Source organism: Zonotrichia leucophrys, chromosome 8 (assembly GCF_028769735.1).
Source record: "Zonotrichia leucophrys gambelii isolate GWCS_2022_RI chromosome 8, RI_Zleu_2.0, whole genome shotgun sequence".
Taxonomy (NCBI): domain Eukaryota; kingdom Metazoa; phylum Chordata; class Aves; order Passeriformes; family Passerellidae; genus Zonotrichia; species Zonotrichia leucophrys.
Genome location: NC_088178.1, coordinates 8,902,786 through 8,926,219, shown reverse-complemented (window position 1 = coordinate 8,926,219; position 23,434 = coordinate 8,902,786). Strand labels below are relative to the sequence as shown.

Genomic DNA, 23,434 nt, shown 5'->3' with positions numbered 1-23,434 from the left:
ACTGTCAGCCAGCACTGCCAAGTCCTTTTCCACCAGGCAGCTTTCCAGCCACTCTGCCCCAGCCTGGAATGCTGCTTGGGGCTGTTGTGACACAAGTCCTCACCTGGCACTTTGCTCCAACTGAGCCCCATGCTGCTGGCCTCAGCCCATCAGTCCAGCCTGCCCAGATCCCTCTGCAGAGCCTCCCTGCCCTCCAGCAGATGAGCTCTCCTGCCCAGCTAGGTTTCATCTTCAAGCTTGTTGAGTGTGGAGGTGATCCCTTCATCCAAACCATTGCTAAATACATTAAACAGAATTTGCCCAGAATTGAAGAATGGAAGATGCACTTGAGTGTTTCAGGTAGAATGTTATTCTGTGGATTTTGCCTGATCATCTATGGGCTTGATAGGGATGAAGAATTTAAACATAATAAATCATTTGGGAAAGCTCTTTAAAATTAAGATATGATACTTGCACATCCATGATTCTTGAAGTCTGTTTTTAGTATTTTCAGAAATTAGTGGATTTGCCCTGCTCTGGAAAGTTCAGGGATTTTGTTTATCAGTGTGATGGAGGACTCAAGATAAGAGAGGAGTTATCTGAGGCATGCTTGAGAGAGAATGTATGTCTTTGTACTTGAAAAGTGCAGCAATATTTTCATATCCTGTGGGGTTTTTTACTAATTATAAAAACAATGAATTAAGAAGGTGCTATAAGGAGATACCTTATTTTATGCAGACATAATTTACAAGTGCATTCTATCCCATTGATTATGAAATTTTCAGCATGAGTGATTATGATTAATCTTTTTTATTAAAAAAAATGGAATTAGGCATTTTAAAGCAACTTCCGATTTCTCTAGCTGCATATTGAGTTGTTCTTGGTGGGAGCTATGTGTGCATGGGTAGTGATTGTTTTTTGCAGCAGCACAGTGTATTTTAATACAGGAACTGGCTTGTCTGAAAGCATTTAAATGTTTTTCCCAAAAGTTCTTTTGCATCTCTAATGAAGATTGGTTGACACCTGTGATTAATTCTTAGCCTTCTTAATTCTTAGCCTTTTTGGCTTTCCTGTTAAATGATCAATGTTTTCGTAGGCTCATCCAATCATGACTAATTTCCTTAGGTCACAAATTATTTTGCTTTCAGCTTTTAGCATTGATTCCAACTGTACACTGTGCTGGTCTAGGTTCTTACATGCATTTATAGAGCTCAGCTGTGCTCCCGGGGGTGAATGTCTTTCATTTTGAGAAACAAAACAAAGAATAAAGAGAAAAGCTCCATGTGGTAACAAAGTTGTTATCAAACTCTACTGATGCACTGAGCTGTCCTCTTAAGCCTTCCAGTGGTGAACCTGCAGCCATGGCAGCAGCACTGTGTTACTGGTGGGGATGGAGAATGTGCAGGAGGACAGAGCATGGGTGTGAAATGAGTAGAAGTGATTAGTGATGTGGGGCTTGTAGGAAATCTGAGGTTTGTGTAATCAGCTGTGCCAGGGGAGAAGCTGAAGTACACAGAGAATTAAGCCAGAACAACGTAGCCCTTCCAATAGCATCAAACCCTTCCATGCAACACTGACCATGGAGAAATTGGGCAGTGAGAGAGGGACAGTGGTTGAGAGAAGAACCTTTAATGAAACTTTTCATACAGATTAATGTAATAGAGTGTGTAATGTTACATCTAGTACCATCTATTTTAGCTCCTTGTCCGTTCTGTGTGTAGACAGCTGTTACTGTTGTGCAGGTTTATATTTGCATTCAGAAATACTAGCACCGGATTTATTTGACAAATCAATATTTTCAAATAAGAACCTGAATTTGTGCTGTTGTTGATTTATTGATAAGTGTTTCCTTGTTCTTTCACATCAATAATAATATAATCATTTTTTCCCTTGCTAATTTTTTGACTGCTGGGTGGTGCATACACAGGCATTACTCATGCTTTCCCTGGCCTCATCTCACTTCTTTCTGCTGTAATGCTTTTAGGAAAGTAAAATCATTACTTAAGAGACAGAAATGTTCAGTTCAAGCGTATGGACGGCCCATCATTCTGCAATGCTCTCTTCCTGTGGTTTTTATTTTCCCATCTGCAACCACCTCACTGCTTTCCCCAGTGTGTACAGGTCTGTTGCCTTTCTCCTCTGTGTGGTGGGAAGCGCTCCCTGGGCTGCTGCCTTTGCTCTGTGAGGGGGTGATGGCCCGGCTGGAGCTGCCCTGCCTGGCTGCTGTGTCCTGGCTTTGCAGCCGGCCTGGGTGGGCACACCCACCAGTGGAGCAGTGTTACCTTGCAGGGTGCCTTTGTTGAAGGAGCTGCTTCTGACAAAAAAGTTCTTGTACTTTTCGAACAGCTAGTTTGAATGCAGCCTGCTGAAATGGGAGAAGGCAGCTTCTGACCTTGCCTTCTGGAAAGGCTCAATTTACAAAGGATGTGTTGAGTTCTGACCCCTCATGGGCCATGCGAGTGCAGCGTGTTGTTTTGAACTTTAGCTTTTTCTATTAGAGTGAAATATATTGTCTGCTATTATCACACTGTTAAATTAATTTTCACTGTTTTGTGCATGATTTATTTGAGATTTCACTGGACAAAACAGGCATCAGGCATTGAGGTTTTGTAAGATAAACAGCACTGCACTTTAACCATATCACCTTACTTTGTGATGGGATGTAAATTAAAGTAATGCATCTGCATCACCCTTCTACTTTGCTATTATGAATAAATAGTATTCTGGTTATCACTGAATTATGTGATATTAAGAACCACCTTAGAAAGTTTGCCAGTTGCATGTGTTTTGGGATTACTAACTCAGAACCCAGATCTCATGCCTCTAGGGCTGCAGGACACAAGACCATTCTGGTACAGCCTCTTCATGTATTTCAGGTTGCTGTTTACATCTCTGGTCGTGCTGACCCCTCTCCAACACATAATTGGAAATTTTGACCTTGGTAACTGTAAACACCTGTGAGAAAACCCTTTGACTTGCCTTTACTTGTTTTATGTGTTTGTATGGCTTGTGCTTTAAAATAACTAAATATGCCCCCCCCCCCCCATGGAAATGCCCCTTTTTAAATGCTATTTCTTCTGAATTTATAAAAAAAATTTAAAAATTTTCAAAGACGTCATGATGTTTGGGAACCTGAAATAGCTGACTTGAGGTCAGGCAACAGGTATGTGGCAGGACTGAGAGAACAGTGTGCTTCTTCTAATTCCCAGTGTGCCGTGCTGCTGGCTGGGGCTGTGTTCAACCTCTGCTGAAGCAGAGAGGGACCAATGTTGTTAATGCAGCTCAACAACAACAAATTTCCTGCCGTCTATATCCACTTTGTGACTCTTCAGAGTTTTGTAACAGATGGAGAGAAGGGTGCAGAGAGTTGCAGCTATGTCTCAGAGTTGATTTTAATAAAAGATCAATATATTTTTCAGTTAGAAAATGCTGAGGAAATAAATTGCATTAGCCTTCCCTGTGTGGTGTTCCCTTTTAAAAGGCTTAGTAAGGGAAAAGTGCCTAGTTTGGGAGCATCCTTGTGAGGGGTGTGACATGCAGTCTCTTCTGGAGTTCTTGATGGGGTTTAGAATGATCTGTGTTCCCTGGGAAGTCAGGTGCCAAAGCCACGGTGCCTCTGCTTGAGCCCCTGGGTCTCAGCATGCATTGCACCTGGTTGCTGCCTTGGAAATGTTTGCCAGACCTATTCCTAATGTTTTGTTTGTTTTTTGTGGAAGAAACTCAAGGTCTGGTGATTCTGTGAGAGTGGTTTGGTAAGTGACTGGCATGTTTTCATTAGCTTCAAAAACTAATCCTAGAGGGGACTCATAACATAAATGCAAGCGTAAAGGTTGTTTTCTGTAGCCTTTTTCTGGGCATGGCCCTTGAATGCTAAAGCATGAGTGCTTCATGACAGGGGAGATCTCAGCTGTTGGTGTAACACTGATCTTCCATAAGCAGCCTCTCTTAACCTGCTCTTTGTGTTTTGTTCTTATCAAAAGTTTAGTGTTGACTTTCAAGGATTGGTATGGGAAAAATGTCAAAACACTGATTTTCAGCTGTGTGCTGCCTGCCATAGACATATTAGGGCTCAATGCATGTGGGCCAGCCTCTAAAATATTTTGTTGCTGATTGTTGCTCACGTGGAGGGCCCTTGGGACAGATGGCCCCTCGCCGCTGATGGTTCGATTACAGCGATCACCCACGGCTTCTGAAGAGTGCGAAGAAAAGAAATTGCTTTCTTTGTCAAGGTGTTTTCATTTCAATTCTCACCCATTAGCCCTGTTTGGTTAAGTTTTAAATTACTCCATCAGGTGACTGATGAGTTTTATTTTTCCCCCTGATGATATTAAAATAGATTTGGGGTAAGATAGAAAGGAAAGGCAAAAAAAGATTTGTGCTTATTGATCAGTGCTCCTTCATCTTTGTTCTGGCTTAATGTGTCATGAACAGCAAAAATTAAACACTGAATCAGAATATGCTAGAAAATAGATACTTTAAAATGAAAGTCTGTGAACTGTTTACATATATAGCAAACTATATGTAAGCTATGGCTAACCAACATGGTTGTTAGAACTCTGGAGCTTGTGTAACTAAGGTTTGTTTTAATTTACATATCTGAGATTATGAAATGTTGGTTTATATAATTGCAGCTTTTGAAGTTGGATATGTTTCAGCTGTAGTGCTGGAGATGTTCAGAGGAGTAGGAATCTTCCAGGCCAGGTGCTGGTTAGCAGTGTTGTTCTGTGGTACCTTCCTACCACAGCCAGTAAGCATGTGAAAAAATGTGAAAGGTTTGAATTTCATGTAGAAAATGCTATTTGTAATTGGAGAATGAAAAAAGAATAAAGAACTTGAATCTATGCTTTTATAATATACTTTTACGTTCATTCTTTCTCATGCATAAGCAGAATATCATTGCACAGTTTGTAGTCTTGTTTCTGTCATGGTTTGAGCCTGGCACAGAGCCAGTGCCCCCCATGAAAATGCCCTCACCCTGGTGTCTGCTGTGAGATGTGACCAGGAATAAGCAAAACAGGCTTTAGCTTAAACATAAAGAACACTTTATTACCTAAACTACAGGGAAATAGGGAAAGACCATAAGGAAAAGAAAAAAAATTGAAAACCTTACAAAAACCACTTTCCTCCTCCCCACTACCTGACTTTCCCAATCCGATACATTCTCCCAAATCACCAACTGCCCAGCCTTGGCACCACACTTTAGTATACTCAAACTGCAGTTCATGAAGAGGAAAGGAGTCCTTCTTGTTCCATAGGCTTCCCCTGGAAACACACTGAAACCCCGTGTGCTTCCCTGTCACTTCGGCACCGCCCGGAAAAAAGTCCTTTTGCTGCTTGTGACATCTTCCTTCCATGCCCAGTGCTCTCACCACTGCGCATGGCCAGAGCTGCTTTTAGGGTTGTCTTTCAAGGATGCCTTGTCTCACTCCAAAAAGGCACAGTCTCTGCTTTGGGACATCTGTCCCCCCCATATTTTTCCAACCCCTGGGGCCGGGGGGTCCTCACGAATGAACCCTCCTGGTTCTGAGCCACTGCTTCCCCCAAAGTGCAGTCTGTGTCACAGGAACAACTGAGTCCATGGCCACAAGAAAAGTCCAGCCAAAAGGCCACTCCAAATCATCTCTCCCCATTCAATCATCTCCACGTTCTTCGGGCCAGGTCCTTGTCTCATCTCATCTCTCATCTCCCTTCTTATTCAGCTTCGAGGAGGATTAGCATTTTTTGCAAGGCCCCAATCATGAAAGAAAGGGGTTAAAACTTTCAGTCTCTGTCTGTCCCGGAACGATGATACTCCCACACGTGCTGCTGCTGCGGCCGGCCGGGCTGCACCCTTCTCCCCCCTTTCTCCTCCTGGGCCGGCTGCTATCACATTCCGTCTCGCCGACTCTCCCTCTCTCTCCCTCCTGGGGGGGGGGAATGGCTGCCCGATGTCTCTTGGGGCTCCTCCACCCTTCCATCCTTGAGGGCCTTCTCACCCCATCTCTGTCCAGGCCCTGGGCCTACCGCATGGCTGCCCCTCCCCCGCCCAGCAGCAGCGACTGGACAGGGGAGGGTGATCTGACCTCTTTGCCGCGACGTCCCAAGAGAGACTGCCAAGGGCAGTGCCCTGCTTTTTAACCCCTGTGTATTCTCGGAGGTGTGTCCAAACCCCACTGGCTACACCAGGTGCCAGTCTCAAACCCAAAACCTTCATTGGTTTGACCACAGCTTCCAGAATTCCCACTTCTTCCTGGTCAAACCACCACAGTTTCACAGCATAATCATAGAGATGGGGTGAGTATATGATCAGTAGTATCTGTATTAGTTAAATAAAATGTGATAAATAGTCTAGACTAGAACAATAAAGAGAGAATCTAACCCCTTCTCCCTGTAGCTTTCCTTGGTTGTAAAGACAGTGGCAGTGGGATTGCTCTTAGAAGATGTTATGTATTCCACTGTTACTCTGGCCTTTAGTAATTTCTCCCTGTAAGTTAAGTAATAGGTAGTTACTTACCTGTTAATTATTGAGTAATACATTTTACTGCTTGTGCTAGTCAGTATTTAAGGCAAGGGGTATAATTTAGTGGAAAGTCATGCTGTCAAGTACCAGCAGCTGGGCTGTGCCCAGGATGTGGTCCTCACCAGCGGAGAGTGGAAGGAATGTTGCTGCACTGTTCAGGCAAGAAGTGATGTAAACAGATAGTCATTATATCATCTTTGGCCAAGAGGGAGTTCGAGGGAGTTCCCCTGCAACACTCATTTTTTCTTGAAGTAGCTAAAGACTGGACTAGCTAATGCTTAGAGAAAAAAGCTTGCAGAAGGATGAAGCTTTTGGTTTAACTTTTTTACTAGTTTAATTCATTTTTAAGGCATGCTAACTCTAATGTAGGATTTATTTTGCATTATTTTTGGAAAATGTCTGTCAAAAATGGCTTAGATATCACTCTGCGTTTTCTGCAGTCAGTCGGTTTGCTTTAGAGGGTCACATAAATCTCTGGTTTCATGTCCAAGCTGATACCAAATTTGTTTTTCTTGGAGTAAATCAGGAGGCAGTAACTCAGGTATTCATAATGTAGTGAGATGTAGTTTTTGTCATGTGCCAAAAGCTTTTTTATTTTTCTATATGCAGTGTGTGTGGGTTCCACAAAGCAAATATAACAGTGCAGTCTGTGAGTTAAATGGTTCTCTCTGGTCAGACATGACTGATGTGGAAGAGCAAGTGATGGTCCAGCCCTAGTGCACTTGGCAGGGCAGGAGTTTTGCTTCTTCCTACTTGGTACATATTGCTTGGTAATAATGAACTTTTCTAGCTCTCTCTTAAAGTCAATATTGCATATTTCCAAATGTTGGAAAATTTAATGTAGCCCACAATAGTTTTTAAGGACTTTAACTCCTATATCCTTATTTAAAACCCCTGCATAATGGCGGTTTGCAAGGGAGTGTGGTAAGTTACTTTCTCATTCTTACAGGGAGGGTGTAAAACTTGTGTTTGCTTGCGAAGGTGAATGCTCTTAGTCTTATCAGTTACTGTTCATTTCAGTAGATCACAGCACTGCCTGTCTCCTTTAAATTTCTTTGAACAAGAGACCCAGGGACAGCAGAAGTTGTTTGATTTTTTTTTTGTATACCCTCCTTAAACATTAGGAATGACTGGAGGCATGACTGGTGCCCACTTGCTTCTTTCTTCTTCTGCTGCCTTAGTTCTTAGATCCTTGTTCTCATGATTCACTCATCATTACAATTTAGAAGTAGGAAAATTAGGACTAATACGGCTTCTAAAGGTATACAGTCGTTTCCATACTTTACAAGGTCATTCTAAAGACTTACCAGGTAAAAGAAATCCCTGCTTATCTTGTGAAGACACCAAATAAAGACTGAACATACTCACTTTATCTGTGCACTGTCTGTGCAATGAACTCTCACCCTGATTAAGGTTTTAGCCTGAAGCATGGCTAATAGCATTGCAGCCAAAAGGACCCTTTCTTTCTGTCTTGTACTAAGCTGAAATGACTCACTGCTCTGTCCTTCAGTGGGACAAATTCTTGGGCAAAAAGGGATTCACCTGCAGCTCTGAAGGAGATGTCAAGTTGTGGCTAGAGCTTTTAACCATCTCTCTGCCTGTAAAAGAGTAAGAAGTACTTATTTCCTAGTTCAAGTGCCTTACAGACAGGGAAATCTGAGAGACTGGAGGAAGTTTTGGGTGCAAAACCTGACAAAGTCCTATTTGTGTACAATGTACTTGGCTGAACCTTGCATGTGATTAGTTGGGAGGTCAGTATTTGCACATTGTTCTCACCTTTCTGAAAACCTTGAGCAACCTTTATCACATAAAAGTAGAATTATTTGAAAATAATTCTGTGATAAACTGTACGATCAGCAAATCCTGTGTGTGGCTTTGCAGTGTGCTGTAGAAATGTCAGATTGTCACACTTCAGTCTGGATGGTGAGCTGTTAATGCCTCAGTGGGACAGCAATGGCCAGCACTTCCAAGCTGTGGAGTTACAGGGATGGGATGGGGCTGACTGAGCTGGACCCACTGACCTCAAATGAGAGTGGTTTTTGTAGAGAGTAGAGAACATCGTGGTCTCTGTGTGTGTGGTTTGTATGAAGGGCTGAGTGACTCTTGTAGATGTGGATTGCACCTTTTTTTCATGTGTATTAGAAACAAAATTCTGGATTTCCACAAACATGGTGTGAGCACTGGGATCTTAAAATAATCTGCTAAGTATTATGTGTTTATTGGAAGCTGTAATTAAATTCTGAGCCAACTGATAAGTCCGTGAGTAATTTGTGCTACTTGTGACTGGGAGCATTTTTCAAGCATACGTCCTACAGAAATTACTTCAGTTGCAGGTGTTATTACTGCAGTTTAAAACAGTTCCTTAGGAATAGATTCCTAATGGAAGGAAGATGTTTTTGTCCTGCCAGTAAGGTCTTTGTAATTATGTTTCTGAACCTGATAAAAAAATCACATTTCTGATTGGCAAATGTGCAGTCCCAAAGACATACAAATAACAGGTACAGTGATTGTAACTGAGGCTAGTAAAGTTTTATTTTCCATTTCCCAAAGGTCACTATTTAGCGTGTTTGTTGACTCCGTTGTCATTTAATTCACACTTTATTTTCTATGAGAGAAGTTGGAAGGAAAAATGTCAAAAGTCACACACTCCAGATATCACTTTTGATGCCAGTGTGAGATGGGTACCTTCGATGCCTAAATAATTTTTCAAAGTGAGGCATAAGCTTTGCAATCAGTTGAAGACAAGGCAGAGGCCACTGGTGTGGGTGAGGGAGAAGGGACAGGAGACACTGGGTTGCTGTGCTGTGGCCATGCTGTGGCATATTTTGAAAGGCAAATCCCATCCAGAGACCCTGAAGAATCTCAGTGCATTTATATATAGCAGGAAAAACTGGCAAAAACAATTACTGCAACTTGTTGATATTTTTCTGTAACTGATGCTGTCAATGATGTTGACATTTTTGTCTTGTTCGTTTGCTGAAGTAGGAACTGTTTGAAATTGTGGAGGCAGTTAAGGAAGTCTCACTTGTGAGTAAAGTGTGAGTAAAAGAGTTGATGGTGCTGGATGGTTAAGATTTGATACAGCTTTGTAAATACAATTTCTTTTGCTTCATGATTTGTATAAAAGTGTACTTTAAGGTATTTTCTGTAGTGGCACCTTCATTTGCATATTATCTTTAATCTGACAGGTTTTAGGCGCTGGAGAAGTTAGTTCCTTAGTTTTAGCTTTTTAAAATCAAATTGCTTCGATGTATTTTTCTCTTGCTCTTTCTTTTGGTTACTGATGCTTGGAAAATACTGTAACTCCCTTCTTCTCCCCTTTTCCATGGCATCCTGCTCCTCTTCCTCCTGCTCCTGGCTGGTGCTCCACTTTGATCCCCAAACCAGGGAGCTGAAGACCACTGTCCCTTCTGGCAGCAGGGCCTCCCATTCTACTCCATTTTTGGCACTTCATGTATGAAATTGTGAACAGGCAAATTTTAATATGATATACAGAAATCTTTTTTTGCAAGAAGTTACTGTTTTATGTGAATGCTGCTTTTTTCATCAGATGACTTCATCTGTAAAAATCCTTGGGTTGCACATTATAGTTCATCTCTTATTTTGTTTCTGAATCACTGTTGTAGTGATTTGGTTGAGTATTAAATTCTATATCGATACAAAAGCTAGAATCACTAGAATTAATGTTGAGTGTTTCTGGAAAATTATTTTAGGTATGTAAGAGACCTTTGTTTTTGAACAATAGCAGTATCATAAACTTAGAGAATTAATTTTTTATTGCTGAAAACTACTTTGTCTAACAAAGTCCATTCTACATAGTGTCTAAATGTGTGTTTATCAAGCTGTTCCCTGAGATAATGATTGTAGTTAATAAATCTGAAATTATCTTTCTCATGTTCACATAATGTGGACAAAAAAATGTGGCATTTGTTTTTTCCAGACAAGAAAGAGGAACAGTCTGCAATAAGTTTTGCTTTGCTACCTTCCTTTCCCTCATTTTATTTCTTTCCCACCCCCTTAACTCCTGGCCCCAGTCTCTTCTTTCCTTTCTGCTCTGACAGCTTTTTTCCAATGAAAATCTGTACAGCATCAGAGAAAATATAACTGGAGGAATACTGAGCAGATATCCAGTCCATTCCTCTGTCCCAAGCATGACCAACTCTGGCAGTCTTTATTCTGCTCAGTGCAACCAACAGGGATGAAGATTCCTCCTCTCTCCAGAATAATGGACTCCTTAATTAATCTGTTTCATTTTACCTTAGCTGTGTTTCCCTGTCTGAAATATTCTCTTGCTATCCAAGAGAATTTCCCAAGATCATGTTTCTCAGCATGTGTTGGTAATTTCTGTTCCATTGCCGAATTGAATGTGTGCTAATTACCTTATCCTATTGTATTTTTGTGTGGCATTTATAATCTGCAAGCTTGATGATTTTGAAGAGTATTTTCAGAGTGTATTTAACTTGTCAGTTTTGGGGAAGATTACAAGCCAGAAGACATTTTTTTTTTTTTTCATAGTTTAGAATGTACTTCTTTTCTAGTCTACTCTGTCATGAGAAATAGTACCTTTGTATTTTCTTCAATTTGTTACAGAAGTTAAACTGTGTTAGAAGTTGTTTTCCTGAAAATACAGATGACATGCTTTATGACCTTGTCTCTACAGGAATAGGTTTTTGGAGAGAAATTACCTTGAGAATCTTCATATGTTTTCCTTTTGTCTTAGTGGGTGTCATAGTTGCCTGCATTTATCTTCTGGAGCAGTTCTAGATTACATCTTGAATACAATTTTTTTAAGCATTGCACATGACTTGCTTTTTCTCTTTGTAATTATACTGCACTCTTTTGGTACCTCAGCAAACCTTTCCATGATTGTCTCTCATCTGGCTAGTACCAAGGGAGATGCCCTTTCCAATGCTGTAGGATATTTAGCAAAGGAATTTTCAAGTGTCACTGGCAGGTGCTGAGATTTGTGTCCTGGATGTTGTAGGCATAGAAAACGTGATGTTTTACATGAAAATATCCATTTACACATGCAACAGTATATAGACATTTATGCATGCACCACACAAACTGTTTTATGTGTGCACTTGACAATTTCCTTTTACTACTACATTTACTTAGAATTGATGCAAACCATTTGTCCTGAAAAGTCTGTTAGAAAAAGTGAATGAGGAGAAACTCAGTAGTTCCTCAGCTGACTACAACAACAGAGCGGTTTCTGAGCGGTTCTCATCCTCTCACCCATAAAATCAGCATAAAATTGACCTAACATTGCCAGATCAGACAGAGTATCTGGAAAGTAATCCTCAGGGAAAAGAAAACTCAGTCTTTGTAAACCTGAGGATACCATGCATGCAGTTGCAGAATTGGATTATACTTTCTCTTTTTATTTCTGAATCAGTACCCTTTTGTTTCTTCTTCTGCAGCCCTTTTGAGAAGTTGTCCCAAAGATGTGTCAGATGCTTCCTGAGCCTAGCTCCAAAAGCAGAAACCAACATAATCTTTTGAAAAAACCTCCAATCTCAGACTTGGATAATTATCATAAAATCCTGAGGCTTTTTATAGGTGTTAGGGTTTGGCTTCAGAGAGTAAAGGCATAAAAAGAATATAGTAACTTTCCTTTTTGAAGCACAAGTCACATCAGATTTTCTTACTTAATAAATGTATGGCAAGTACCTACTAAAATAACCAGTTAAAAGCCAGTAATAACAGCTGCAAAACCCAGCTCAAAGCAGTGGGACAAGTCTTGAAGCGTGTAATTTTTGCTGAGTGTAGCACCAAATGTTTGTCTTGGATTGAATTAGGAATTTTTTTAATGTTGGCTCTTTTTTGTTTTCATGAAGGAGTATTAAAAGCATTGTTCTTCCTGTTTAGATCACATGAATTTAATTATCCTCTCATGATATAAATATCCGTTCATGATAGGAAAGTAAATGTTGTTATACCTATAGTTGAGTGAACTAGAATTTACTTTAGATTTGTGTTTACCATTTCAGGTGAGGCTGGAGTAGTATGACAGCCTTAGTATGAAGTGAAGATGACAAGATGAGCAGGACACTAAATTCAAGTTTTAGGGGTTTTTCATCTGTTGTGATATCAGGGCACCAAAAGAACTTATTGTAGCTGTTGGTCTTGTTGTCTGTAGATAAAGGGTGGCCCTGTGAAATGCTGTTAGCTCTGTTGGCACCTCATTAATGTGTAAATTTTACCCATGTTTTGACCCGAGCCCAAAGTTTTGCTTAATTCTGAGATTGTACTTTGCTCATGACTCTGACCTTTTAAAATAACGCCTGGAGGTTTTGCTATTGAGATCTGCTTCCTATTTACATTTGCACTAAGGAGAGTGAACAAAAGAAATTACATTTCTGTCAGATTTCAGAAACCTCAGTGATTTTGTTACTGTGTTACTAAAGCATTCACTATACTGACTGTTTCTCATGTAACTGTACTTCACATCTGCCAGAATCATCGGCCTGGCTTGGCTGCTGGTAGGAGGCGATGCTGCTGAGCTCCTGGCTGGCGATGCTCCGGCAGCCTGGCCTTGCCACAGAGCGGTCCCCTCACCTCCTCGCAGGCCACGGGCTGGGTTTTGCAATAGAGGCAACTATAAATGGTACTGCAAGCTTGGGAAGTTGTGAACAAGAAATGGGTGATAAGAAACGGAACTAGAGGCAGCTGGTAACCAGCTTGTATTGCACGAGCTGGAGCAAATGCTTGATGCTGGAGTGCTGCCGCATGAAGCAGGCCTGCTTTTTTCTCACCACAAGTCCCTATTCCCCAGTTTTTCTTCCTTTTTTTCTGGTGCAAACCCAATGGTTTTGGGGAACTGATCTAGTTAATGCTGCCATGGAAAGTTTCAGACAGTTGGTTTGATCTCGGTCAGTTCCCTCATCTGTAGCTGTGACAGTCTGCACCAGCAGGAGACAGACAGTGCTACAGCTTCACCAACAAGTACCTGGGAGTGGGAGTGCAGAGGGATTGCTCTTTCAAAGAGAAATTGATGCTTGAAATGTTTGTGGACATAAGGCATTAGATTTACAAGCTCTGTGGAAGTATTTTTTGGATTCTGCAAGTTTTTAGTGCTTTTGAGCAAGTAATTTATAAGCTACTTAACATCGAGTATTTGATACGTTACTGTACTTGCTGCTCTTTGGATTTATCAGGGATAATTGTTGATATGTAGCTGCTTTCCTTTTCATGATACTAATTTGGAATAAAAGCAACAGTTCCTTTACAGGATAGTCAAACTGCTCTTGTGCCTGATCATTATAGAGATTTGTTTGCAATTTAAATACGCACAAAATAGATCAGGACAAAAAGGTCTTTGTTATAAGTATTTATTTGCTCTCATATTCTTATAAACTTAGTATCTTATGTCTTGTTTTGTATCTGCCTTCAAAAGTTCTTCATTACTACTCCCTGTAGTAATGGAGGAAGATTCATTGTGCAAAATACACATATTTTGTTAAATAATAGCTGTAGAACCCTTCCTGGATGTTCTTAGGAGAAAAAATAAGCTTGTCCAACAAGTAGAGTCAAATGCCTCAATTTTTATAGAACATCTCACTCAGATTTGGATTGGATACAAATTAGGTTTTAATTGCATTGTTGATTAACAAGTTAAATTTTGTAACACATTTGAAATGTTCTCCTGTGGGTTTAAGATCTGGCCTGGGATCGAGGGGGAGTGCTGATTTGGGTCTCCAGCTCCTGGTGGCTGGGCCAGCAGCAAATGTACACGTGCGACACCTCCATGCTGAACAGCAGGATTTGAGATCAGAAGCGGGGAATGACACCACCAGCAGTGGCATTTCCCTTCTTATTAAACCTCCAGTTTGCACCAGCAAACATCTATGGGGCCTGAAGAAGAGTAGAAACCTCTGTACTTTGCCAAGAGTGGAAAACCCAGTGGTTCTGATGTCAAACCTAGCAATGAGAAGGACGTTTCTGAGTTACCACACAGTGATGGTATTAGAGCCTGATGTGGAAATCTGAAGAGTTTCCCAGACACTGGCTTCTTGGAGGACAGGGATCCAGCAGCTCCTGGGACAGACAAGAGGTGGCAGTTCCCATCAGGCGGTGTCCTGGCACTCACTGTTGCTTCTCTTCTGTTTTCCTGCCCTCGGGCACCCCGAGCTGCTGCTGGCCGCGTGGTCAGTGGCGCAGCTGGGACACGAGCAGGAATTGGAGAGCTCTGCCTCTGGTCCAGCTCTGGCACTGCCCTGGGTCTCCCTGGCAGGAAGGTGGATAATTTCACTTTGAGCAGGTGGACAAACATCGCTGCTAACCTGTTGTTTAGAAGCCTGTGAGGCTTCGTGGGTGTTTGTGGCTGTGTAACAGTAGCACCTCGGGAAGGGTTTGTGTCAAAGGACCTTAACAGCTTGGGCGGGGGGAGGCAGGATGAAGCTCATGGTTTGTGTTTTTGTTGAAAGGTTATGGTTCCAATCCTTGTGACAGAGGCTTTCAAAACAATATTAAGTTCAGACTAATATGTAGCCTAAATAATGGATTATTTTTATAATTAGCAGTTTACAAGTGGTTAGTGAAAACTTCGACTATTGAAATGCTGGTTTTAAATGGGTCTGAGCAGAAAATGCTGAACCATGCTAGCTTGTCTAAACTCTTCCTTGGGAGTGCTGGTTACGTTGGTACTATCTTTAAAACCACAAAGGATGTTTTTCTGTACTTTCATAAAGGCCTTTTTTTCCCATCTTATAATTTTCTGTTCTTTTTTCCTGGGATGAACAGAGATTTTCTATCTCTTTATTTCTTAATTGAATTAAAAAGAGAAAATTAAATGTGCTTAAAGAATGAGATATTTCAGGAATAAAGAATTGAATATTAAGAGTTCTGTACATTATAACCTGCTGCCATATGTAAAACAATAAACATGCACTTTCATAAATATGAAATAAGTCTTTTAATAATCCAGTATCTTCCTTAGTTTTTAGATATATTTTTGCACTTGCCGCAAAGCTTGACGCTAAGCTGACCCTCTCTTTAATATTAATGTACCCTGACTGTAATACTCTGTTCCTTTGCCTCTGATTAATGCTGTCTGTCAATTATTTACAGATCCAGTGGTACTGTGGAAGTTCCCGGAGGACTTTGGAGACCAGGTTGGAAACATGCGATTGAACTTTTTTTTATGTTAGAATAATAATAAAAAAGCTCTTCTATTCAGCTGTGGAGAGGCAGATGCTAATGATAACAGGGTGGAAGCCTTCACCCAACTGGTGGCTTGGTGATTAGATTGCCTCTGTGACAGGAATACTCAACAGCAGTTGTAGAGCGTGGAATGTCGTGCTAATTCTCTGTATCACCTTATTTTTGATATAGAGTATTTTACCAGGTGGTCCTGTTGGACATGTTGGTTTTTTATCTGTTTTGGGATTGAAAATGTGGGAAAAATTATCAATAAAACTTTGCTGAACATTAATGTTATAAAAAAACCACCAGATCAAAAAAATTGAAGAGCTACCCATGTATGTCCTCTTAACATGTGCATTCTATTCCTTTAATCCTTTTCAATGCAAGATTTTAGGTAGTTATTTAATAATATTTTAGAGATAGCCGAGTTTTTTGCTTGGGGAAAAAAAATTCTCAGTCCCTTATAAGAGACTGATCTAAAGTTACTGATTCTGAAAGCGTGAAAATCCTATGTTCTATCTATAATTAATCCTCAAAGGAAAGTTTATACATGCAGGACTGATGGATTATTTCACTGTTTGTAATGACAGCAAACTATTAATTAGTATTGGGTTTGGGTTTTTTGCCCCATGACTATGTTATGAAAGTTATTAATATTAAAATCTAATGAAATTACTAAATTTTATTATTTCAGCAACTTCTGCAAGAGTTTCTTGCATGGAAATATTTTTATTTTCATAAAAGAAAATTCATATAGCAACAAAAATAATAAATATCTCTGTCCCACCCAATGGCTTCTTTGCCTCTTGTTTTTATACTAATATTGTGGCAAACATATTCTTCATTGGTAATATCACCACAGTGGATGATCTGGAAGTCTTGTTGTACAGCAGGTGTTGATAAATTGTTCATTTTTTTTTAATCAATAGTACAAGATTCTATAAAGACAGCTATAAGGTGATTCATGATGAAAGGAATAAATATACAAACATAGAAAGCAGGATGTGTGGTTAGGGAATAGCATCAGTCAGAAATGTGCAGCCTGTAAAACAGTGACAAATGAGCAAAGTGTGTTGTTATATGTTCTCAGCTAGGCATTCAGCAAGTTTTGATAATTATCCTGGCTGCAGCATGATCGTCTTCATTGTCATTTAAATTCTTTTTTTCTAGTTGGTTTTGTTCTTTTTCCCTAAGAAAGACTTGATCTTAAAAAAAAGAGAAATTATGTATGAAGAAAAATGGGAGCTTATTCAGGAAGTCGAAGGTTATTCAAAGAACAGCTGGTGTAGAAAAATGATTAGAAGATGAAGCCCACTAAAGATGGAGGGGAATCCTACAAAGATGCAGTAGACATACCTAATCTATAAACACCAGAGGCCTCAGGCAGCACTCTGCCTTTGGGCTCTGATAAACCTGTGCCTGCACACTGTGTCTCAGTTGTGTAGGGTCTTTGGCATTTCAAGTAAATTGCTTGTGTTCCTGGAAAAAAGGGTATTTTAATCCTCCTTGCAAGGGAAATTTTCCTATTAGAACCGCTGGATTTAAACAGAATATACAGCAGCTTCTGAAGCAAACCCCTGAGCCAATTCATGAAGTGAAATCAGGAGAAGCCTTCTCTGCGTGTGTGTGTGCACGTTGAATTGGGTAGGTTAGGATTGGAGACCTGAGTATCCACCAGATTTAATTTCTGTAAAAATCAAAACCCCACTAAAACTACCAGGGCTAATTTCCGTCAAAGTTTGTGGGGAGAATGTTAAAGGAAAAAAAAAGAAAGAAAAGAAGAAGAATATTCTCTGTTCTGTTTTTCAGTCATTTCTATTTTAAATGTAAAATGTGTGAGTTAGTTTTGGATGTATCCCAAAGAATCATCTTTCCTAAAATTGAAGGGCTGTCTGTTTGCACAGTGATGTGATAACAGTGGGCAAAATATTTTCCTCTCTTCCTGAATTTTTCTACAGTTTATCATGTCACCTTTTTGTTGCTTTCATAATGCAAAGAGAACTTGTCTAAGCCATTTTGACATTTTCTTCCTCTTTCTCACATTTCTCCTCTAAGTATGCCTGAACTTCCCAGTGCTTGCTCTTCTCAAATCTTCTGTTTTTCTTCTGCCCTACCATTTTCTTTGATGCTGTTCAATATTCTTTTGGTGCAATTTTTTCTTAAATATTGTCTTTCCAAACTCATGTTTTGTTAAACATGTGATCTGTTGTGGATGGGATGTAGAAATTAGAGTTGATCAGGAGGAAGACAAGACCAGGAATTTGTCATATTTACTTACTCACAGTCTGTCAAGTAAAGGAAATATTAAGGTGTGGTTTTGGTACCACAAAAGAATTTGCAGGATTCATTGTTGAGTTCCTTATCTGCCCTGACTGCAGGGAAACCACTTATTTTCTCTCTGGCAACTCCTCAGATGCCAGAATAAGAAGGAAAAGAGAAAAACACAGTAGGGAAGGAAAAGAAGTAATGCTTCCAGGCATTAAATGAAAACACTTCTCTTTGCCAGGAGTGTTCAGAAAGTGTTTTTGCCTTTTTTTTTTTTTTAATTTTATTTTATTGTTTGAGGTCGGTGTAGTTCCATTTTTAGTAACTCTCAAAACTGTCAATGAAAAAATGAACTCATGCTGGTTAGAATTCAAAGTACAAAGAGCCACACTACCATTTCAAAGGAAGTATTTATTAAAAGTGCTTCAAGAGCCAGAAGAACTAATCTGTTTGAGACATCTTAGAGTTACAAGTTACTGTTGTACTGGCATTAGTGCTATAAAAATGAGTTTGACAATGTGGAAAAAGTTGTGAATCATCTCAGCACCGCAGAAAAAAAAGTGAAGATTTCTGATTTGAGCATATATAGGTCTTCTGTGGTTATCCTCCAGTGCTCAAATTTGGATAAAGAATGAGCTGTAGCCATTTAATGGGATATTTTTTTTCTTTAAAATGAATTTTGAATGTATATTCCTAGAGGCACTGTCTTGTTGTATGTTCAAATAGCCCCTTCATGCAAAATTTCCCATTATAAAAGATCAGTATATTTTTAATCTTGAAATTTCTATTTTGTTTATTCAGACTGGTGAAACTAGAGTTTAATTTCAGCCTTACAAGCCCATTTTTAAATCAAAGGCTGAAGAAAAAATATTAATGCTGTGATATCTGGAAAAAAAAAATCCACTTGTTTTTAAGGAAAAAGTATTTTAAGGGCTTTAGAAAAGCAGCCCAAATGAAAACAACACCTTGGCTTCCAAACTGAAGTACTTGCTGGCTGTTGAAGAAGAAAACACATTTCTGCAGCAGCTGATGTTGCCCAGCAGAGCTGCGATCTCCTGACGCTGGCTTGTCTGCTCGTGGCAGTGCAGTCCGCAGCAAAACCCTACTGATGTCACAGTGTCCAGATGTCTGCACTGTGGCTCTGTTCGTGTCTGTTCAGCAAATAAAAACACTGACACTCCCATCAGCTTCCATGAGTTGGAACATTGCGGGGAAAAGAGTGGTGTTGGCACAAGGAAGGAGGAGAGCACAGTGCTGACAGCAGCAGCAGCAGGTGGTGCCTGGGCAAGAGGTGGCACTGCCTTCTATGTTGGCTTTGGGGCATGTGAGGTCAAACATTTCTTACTAATTTAGTAATTACAGGTATGTGGGGCATTATTTTTAGCTGTGTAAGAATTCAGTAGCTTTTTAATCTGACCACCTATTGATCTAAAGTGATTTCTACCTGTAGTATGTGGTGTCCATTGAATAGTTCTCATTCTTTGCCCCTCTAATTACATAATATTTTCTGATTTCAGCCTGCAACTTCTCTGCTGCTGAAAACCATCTCACTAGGAAGATGACACACAAATAGCCAAATTGAGATGGTCTTAACAGAATCCACTTTAGTACTAAACATGACAAGGGGTTATTAACTGAAGATGTGGGTTAAGAAGGAATTCAGACTCTGCGTTAGGCTGTTGGTTGTGTTGCAGATTTCATCCTATCTCCTCTTGATTTCAAAGACAAGCAGTCTAAATCTGCTTTCCCATGTCACCCAAACCCTGCAGATGAGTAAGGGATATGGCATCCCACATGAGAAATCTCTGCTGTTTTCTCTGAAGTTAGGGTAATGCTCTTTATGTTACTATCATATTTTACGTAACATCTGGGTTTTAATTTTACTGTATCACATTATGCAGATGTCACCACTGAATTGTGAGCTTTATATCCTGCAGTGACCCAAACTAAAGTCTGATACTGTACATGTAAATTTACCCACTTTTTGTGAAAATATTTGTGTACATAAAGATGTACAGGTGCATATGCTGTTGTTTAAAGGATAAATCCTCAGAAGTGCCAGTGTGTTGGTCTTCCCACAGCATAGCACTAATCACATACTTGACTTTCAATGTTTGTTTTAACTACTGAAAGTTAAGCCTGGCTTAAATGAGCATCTGATTGGAGACAAAAGGCTCAGTTTCTTTCAGGGTGGAATATTTCATTGAATGGATTGTGGCAGCAAATACATAAATGAGGTCACTATGAAAAAGATTATATTTTTTTTTAAAAGATTTAAATAATAGTGCAAGTTGGCTATTTATTTTTGTTTGTTTTTTTGACTATTCTCCAGAAGCAAGCTACAGTCTGTTCTCTGGGTCCAACGAATGTGTGGAAGCCAGCAGTGAGATGTTGTGTTCCTCTGTGCTCTGTAAGAGAGCAGCAGGAGCCCAGGAGGTATGAGGCTGTTTACACTCCCTCCAAGGCTGCAGGCGTGCTGCTAGGGGATGCATCTCACCAGGCTTCTGCATGAGATGCCTTTGTTCTTGTATTCTGATGAGGCATTAAATACACATTTAAAAATGTTTATGCTAACTAGATAGGTGCTTGCTTTGTGGGGTTGTTTTTATCAGGAAATCTTAAAAAGGGTTTGGTGATTTTGTTGTTTGTTTATTAATAATATGATTGAAATTTGAGTGCGTTGGTATGAGAAAAGAAGAATCAATCTAATAAGACTAGTAATTTTCAGTGATGTTTTTGTCTAAATGTTGCACATTATATTTAGTTAAGGGATATTTTCAAACTTGAATCTTTGTGGAAAGCAGTTAGCCCTGCTGAGATGATGGCAATGAGGCAATTTTGTACATTGCAAGGGAGCTTTATCTGCTTAAGATAAGGTTTATCTGGTTAAGATGAAGTGGTTTTTCTGACACTTTGCATTTGGTAGACACTGTTTTTATTGAAAAATACTGTGTGTATAAGGCAGCAATGCTTTTTGTCTGTGCAAATCCCGGCTGATGGATGATCAGCAGGAAAACATTCAGAGGTGTATTTATAGTTGCTAACTGCACTGTGTGAACAGAAAAGATCTGTTCAGTCCTGATAAATATTCTGTGGAACAACTGCCCACGAAGACATGCTGGGAACACCCAGAATCACCAAGGCCCTTACATCATTCAAGATGTGAATATTCCAAGATGCTTTCTCAACTTTTTCTTTTAATTCATCCCAACAGAGACAGAATAAATCCTTGAGACTTTTATTTTTTAAATTTTAAAAATTATAAAAGGGCAATATAAAAAACTTGGTATTTCCTTGAAATTTTGAGGACAGGTGGCAACATGAAGTATACTTGTTCTCAGAATTGTGGGAGTTTTGTTTTATAGAGCTTTTAAGTTAAAAATGTTGAACTTGATCAGCATATGGTACTGGCTAACCTCATCTCTACCAGCTCTTTTGTTATCTTGTTATTGTTACAGGTCTTAATGACAGTTGTAAGCCATAGTTCTGGATGCAGGGGTTAGTCCACCCTGGGGAGGAGAGAGAGAAACAGCAGTGTGGATTATGGAAATATGAATTGATCTAAAAAGCAGCTCTCTTGTAACAGAATGGGACTCAAAGAAAGACTGGGGAGAAGCTGGTGAAAAGACGATGGAATATGATGTGAAAATGATCATTTGAATGCTTTTCTTTTCATTCCCAGCTGCTGTGTTCTGGTGAAAAGGCACACATTTGTATATCTTAAGACTGGGTGAAAAAGGGCCAGATGAATGGAATTACTTGTTAGATATGTTTTCATTTTGAGTCAAATAAATTATGTGCATTTTAATAGACTGTCTGCATATGTTAGCCATTTTTTAAATCATACAGCTGTGATATTGGGGGACTACATTTTGTAGAAGTAGTTTTTTCTCTGTTTGCTCAAATAAGTGTAGAATTAATATTTGACTGTCCTTCAGATATTCTCTATCAGCCTATTGAAAATAATTGTTACTGATTTGGATTATTTCAAAGCCAAATCAGATTTCAGCCTATGGTGATGTGCCAAACCAAAGAAGAAAAAATTAACTGATGGTTGAAGTAGTGATGACAATCATTTGGAACATCTTCTAGAAAGACTGCCAAATTGTCATGTGTGGTGTCATTGTTGATTGACCTCAGCTGCCCTCAGAGTATTCCAGTGGAATATCCACTAATTCCTTATTCTGGGATACCTTGTACTTTCTCCTCTGGTTCCTTAATACCCTCATTCCATTTCAGTCTTCAGTTTGTTGCCTCTCTTACTGGCAGTGTTGGTTTTGTGTCTCAGGCTTGCTCTGCTGCACTTTTAGGAACATCCTGTCCTTTCTGTATTAAGTACTGGATGTAATATTCCTGAACCCTGTGTTTGGTTCTTGGCTCTTCTGCCTTTCCGGATGATAGTTTTCTGCAGAACCCAGAGAGCTTTTGAGGTACTTTGGTTCACTATTACTGCTACACATATTTCAAGTGTCACTTCAAATAATTTGTTGATATTTTGTTAAATAAAATACTCTTTTACATATTGCATATATTAGGAAATGGTTTGGGATCCAAGTGCATAATCCATGTGTGATGAAATCAAGGAACCAGGCAAAGAACAAGACTTGATGGGACTAAAGTCAGGAACAGGAGCAGCAGTGCAAGGGTGATTAGTGGGCTGCAGCTGGAAGGATTCAGGCTACTTGGTTTGGGACCTTGGACCAGGAATAAGGGAAGGTGAAGCAGTTCCAGGCAGGTGATCAGCAAAGGAAATACGTTAATCCATCAAAATGTAACTATTTCTGGTGCTCGTTCCTTCTGTGTAAGTTTTCAAGGTCTAAGTTTGTTGTGAACTACCTGGCTGGTAGACTCTACTTGTTTTCCCCCCTAAGCAGAGATGTTGAGTTTCTGGGTTTTGTGTGTCTGTTTCTGTGTGCAGTCATTAATTAATTACAGTTGATAATGAAAAATCTACATATGAGAAATCATCTGTCTCTGAGGGTACAGTGCATGCTCATTTCTGCCCTTGAGCCTTCACTAGGCACTAATGACAATTCGGGAAAATTTACTGGGCCAGTGAACACTCACTGCACCCATTCTTGAGTTTTAAACTAAATTTTGGAAGAGGGAAGACTTCTTTCAATTGTAGAGAAGTTCTGCTGTAGGAACATGATTTCTGCTAATTTTTCAGTAAGTGTTGTGAATGCTAGTTTAGATTTATGAGTGTCTCCCCTGAGAAACACATGTGCAGTTTCCTTCTTCTGATCAAAGTGAAGGAACTGAAAATCTTCTTGGCTGTAGCTGCTTGTGCTGCCTGGCTTGCTGGTGAAAGCTGCCTCCCTCCTGGTTTAGCTGTTCAGAGTTGGCTTATGCTGCATCAGAGGTCAGAGCTAAGCTGGTTGGCAGAGTGCTGAGGTGGCTGACTGATGCTCACGTGCAGCAGCACCAGCCTGCAATTGTTGCACAGTAATTGCTGGCAATAAAGCTGCCAGAGGCTTTGAGCAGGGAGCCAGAAGGCCTGGACAGGCTCAGCTGTAGATAGTGAGTGTACATGGCAATCTTCTA

The 23,434-nt window shown here is 39.9% G+C and overlaps 1 protein-coding gene across 2 annotated transcripts in view; it reads left to right on the top strand.

The window, feature by feature from the left end:
• Window positions 1–23,434, top strand: part of DENND1B (DENN domain containing 1B) — a 151,471-nt gene that overhangs the window by 24,606 nt on the left and 103,431 nt on the right. For both annotated transcript variants that reach the window (XM_064719657.1, XM_064719656.1), the window contains exon 3: window positions 15,551–15,594. In XM_064719657.1, the coding sequence (XP_064575727.1) occupies window positions 15,551–15,594 (44 nt within the window). The remainder of the gene's footprint in view (window positions 1–15,550; window positions 15,595–23,434) is intronic.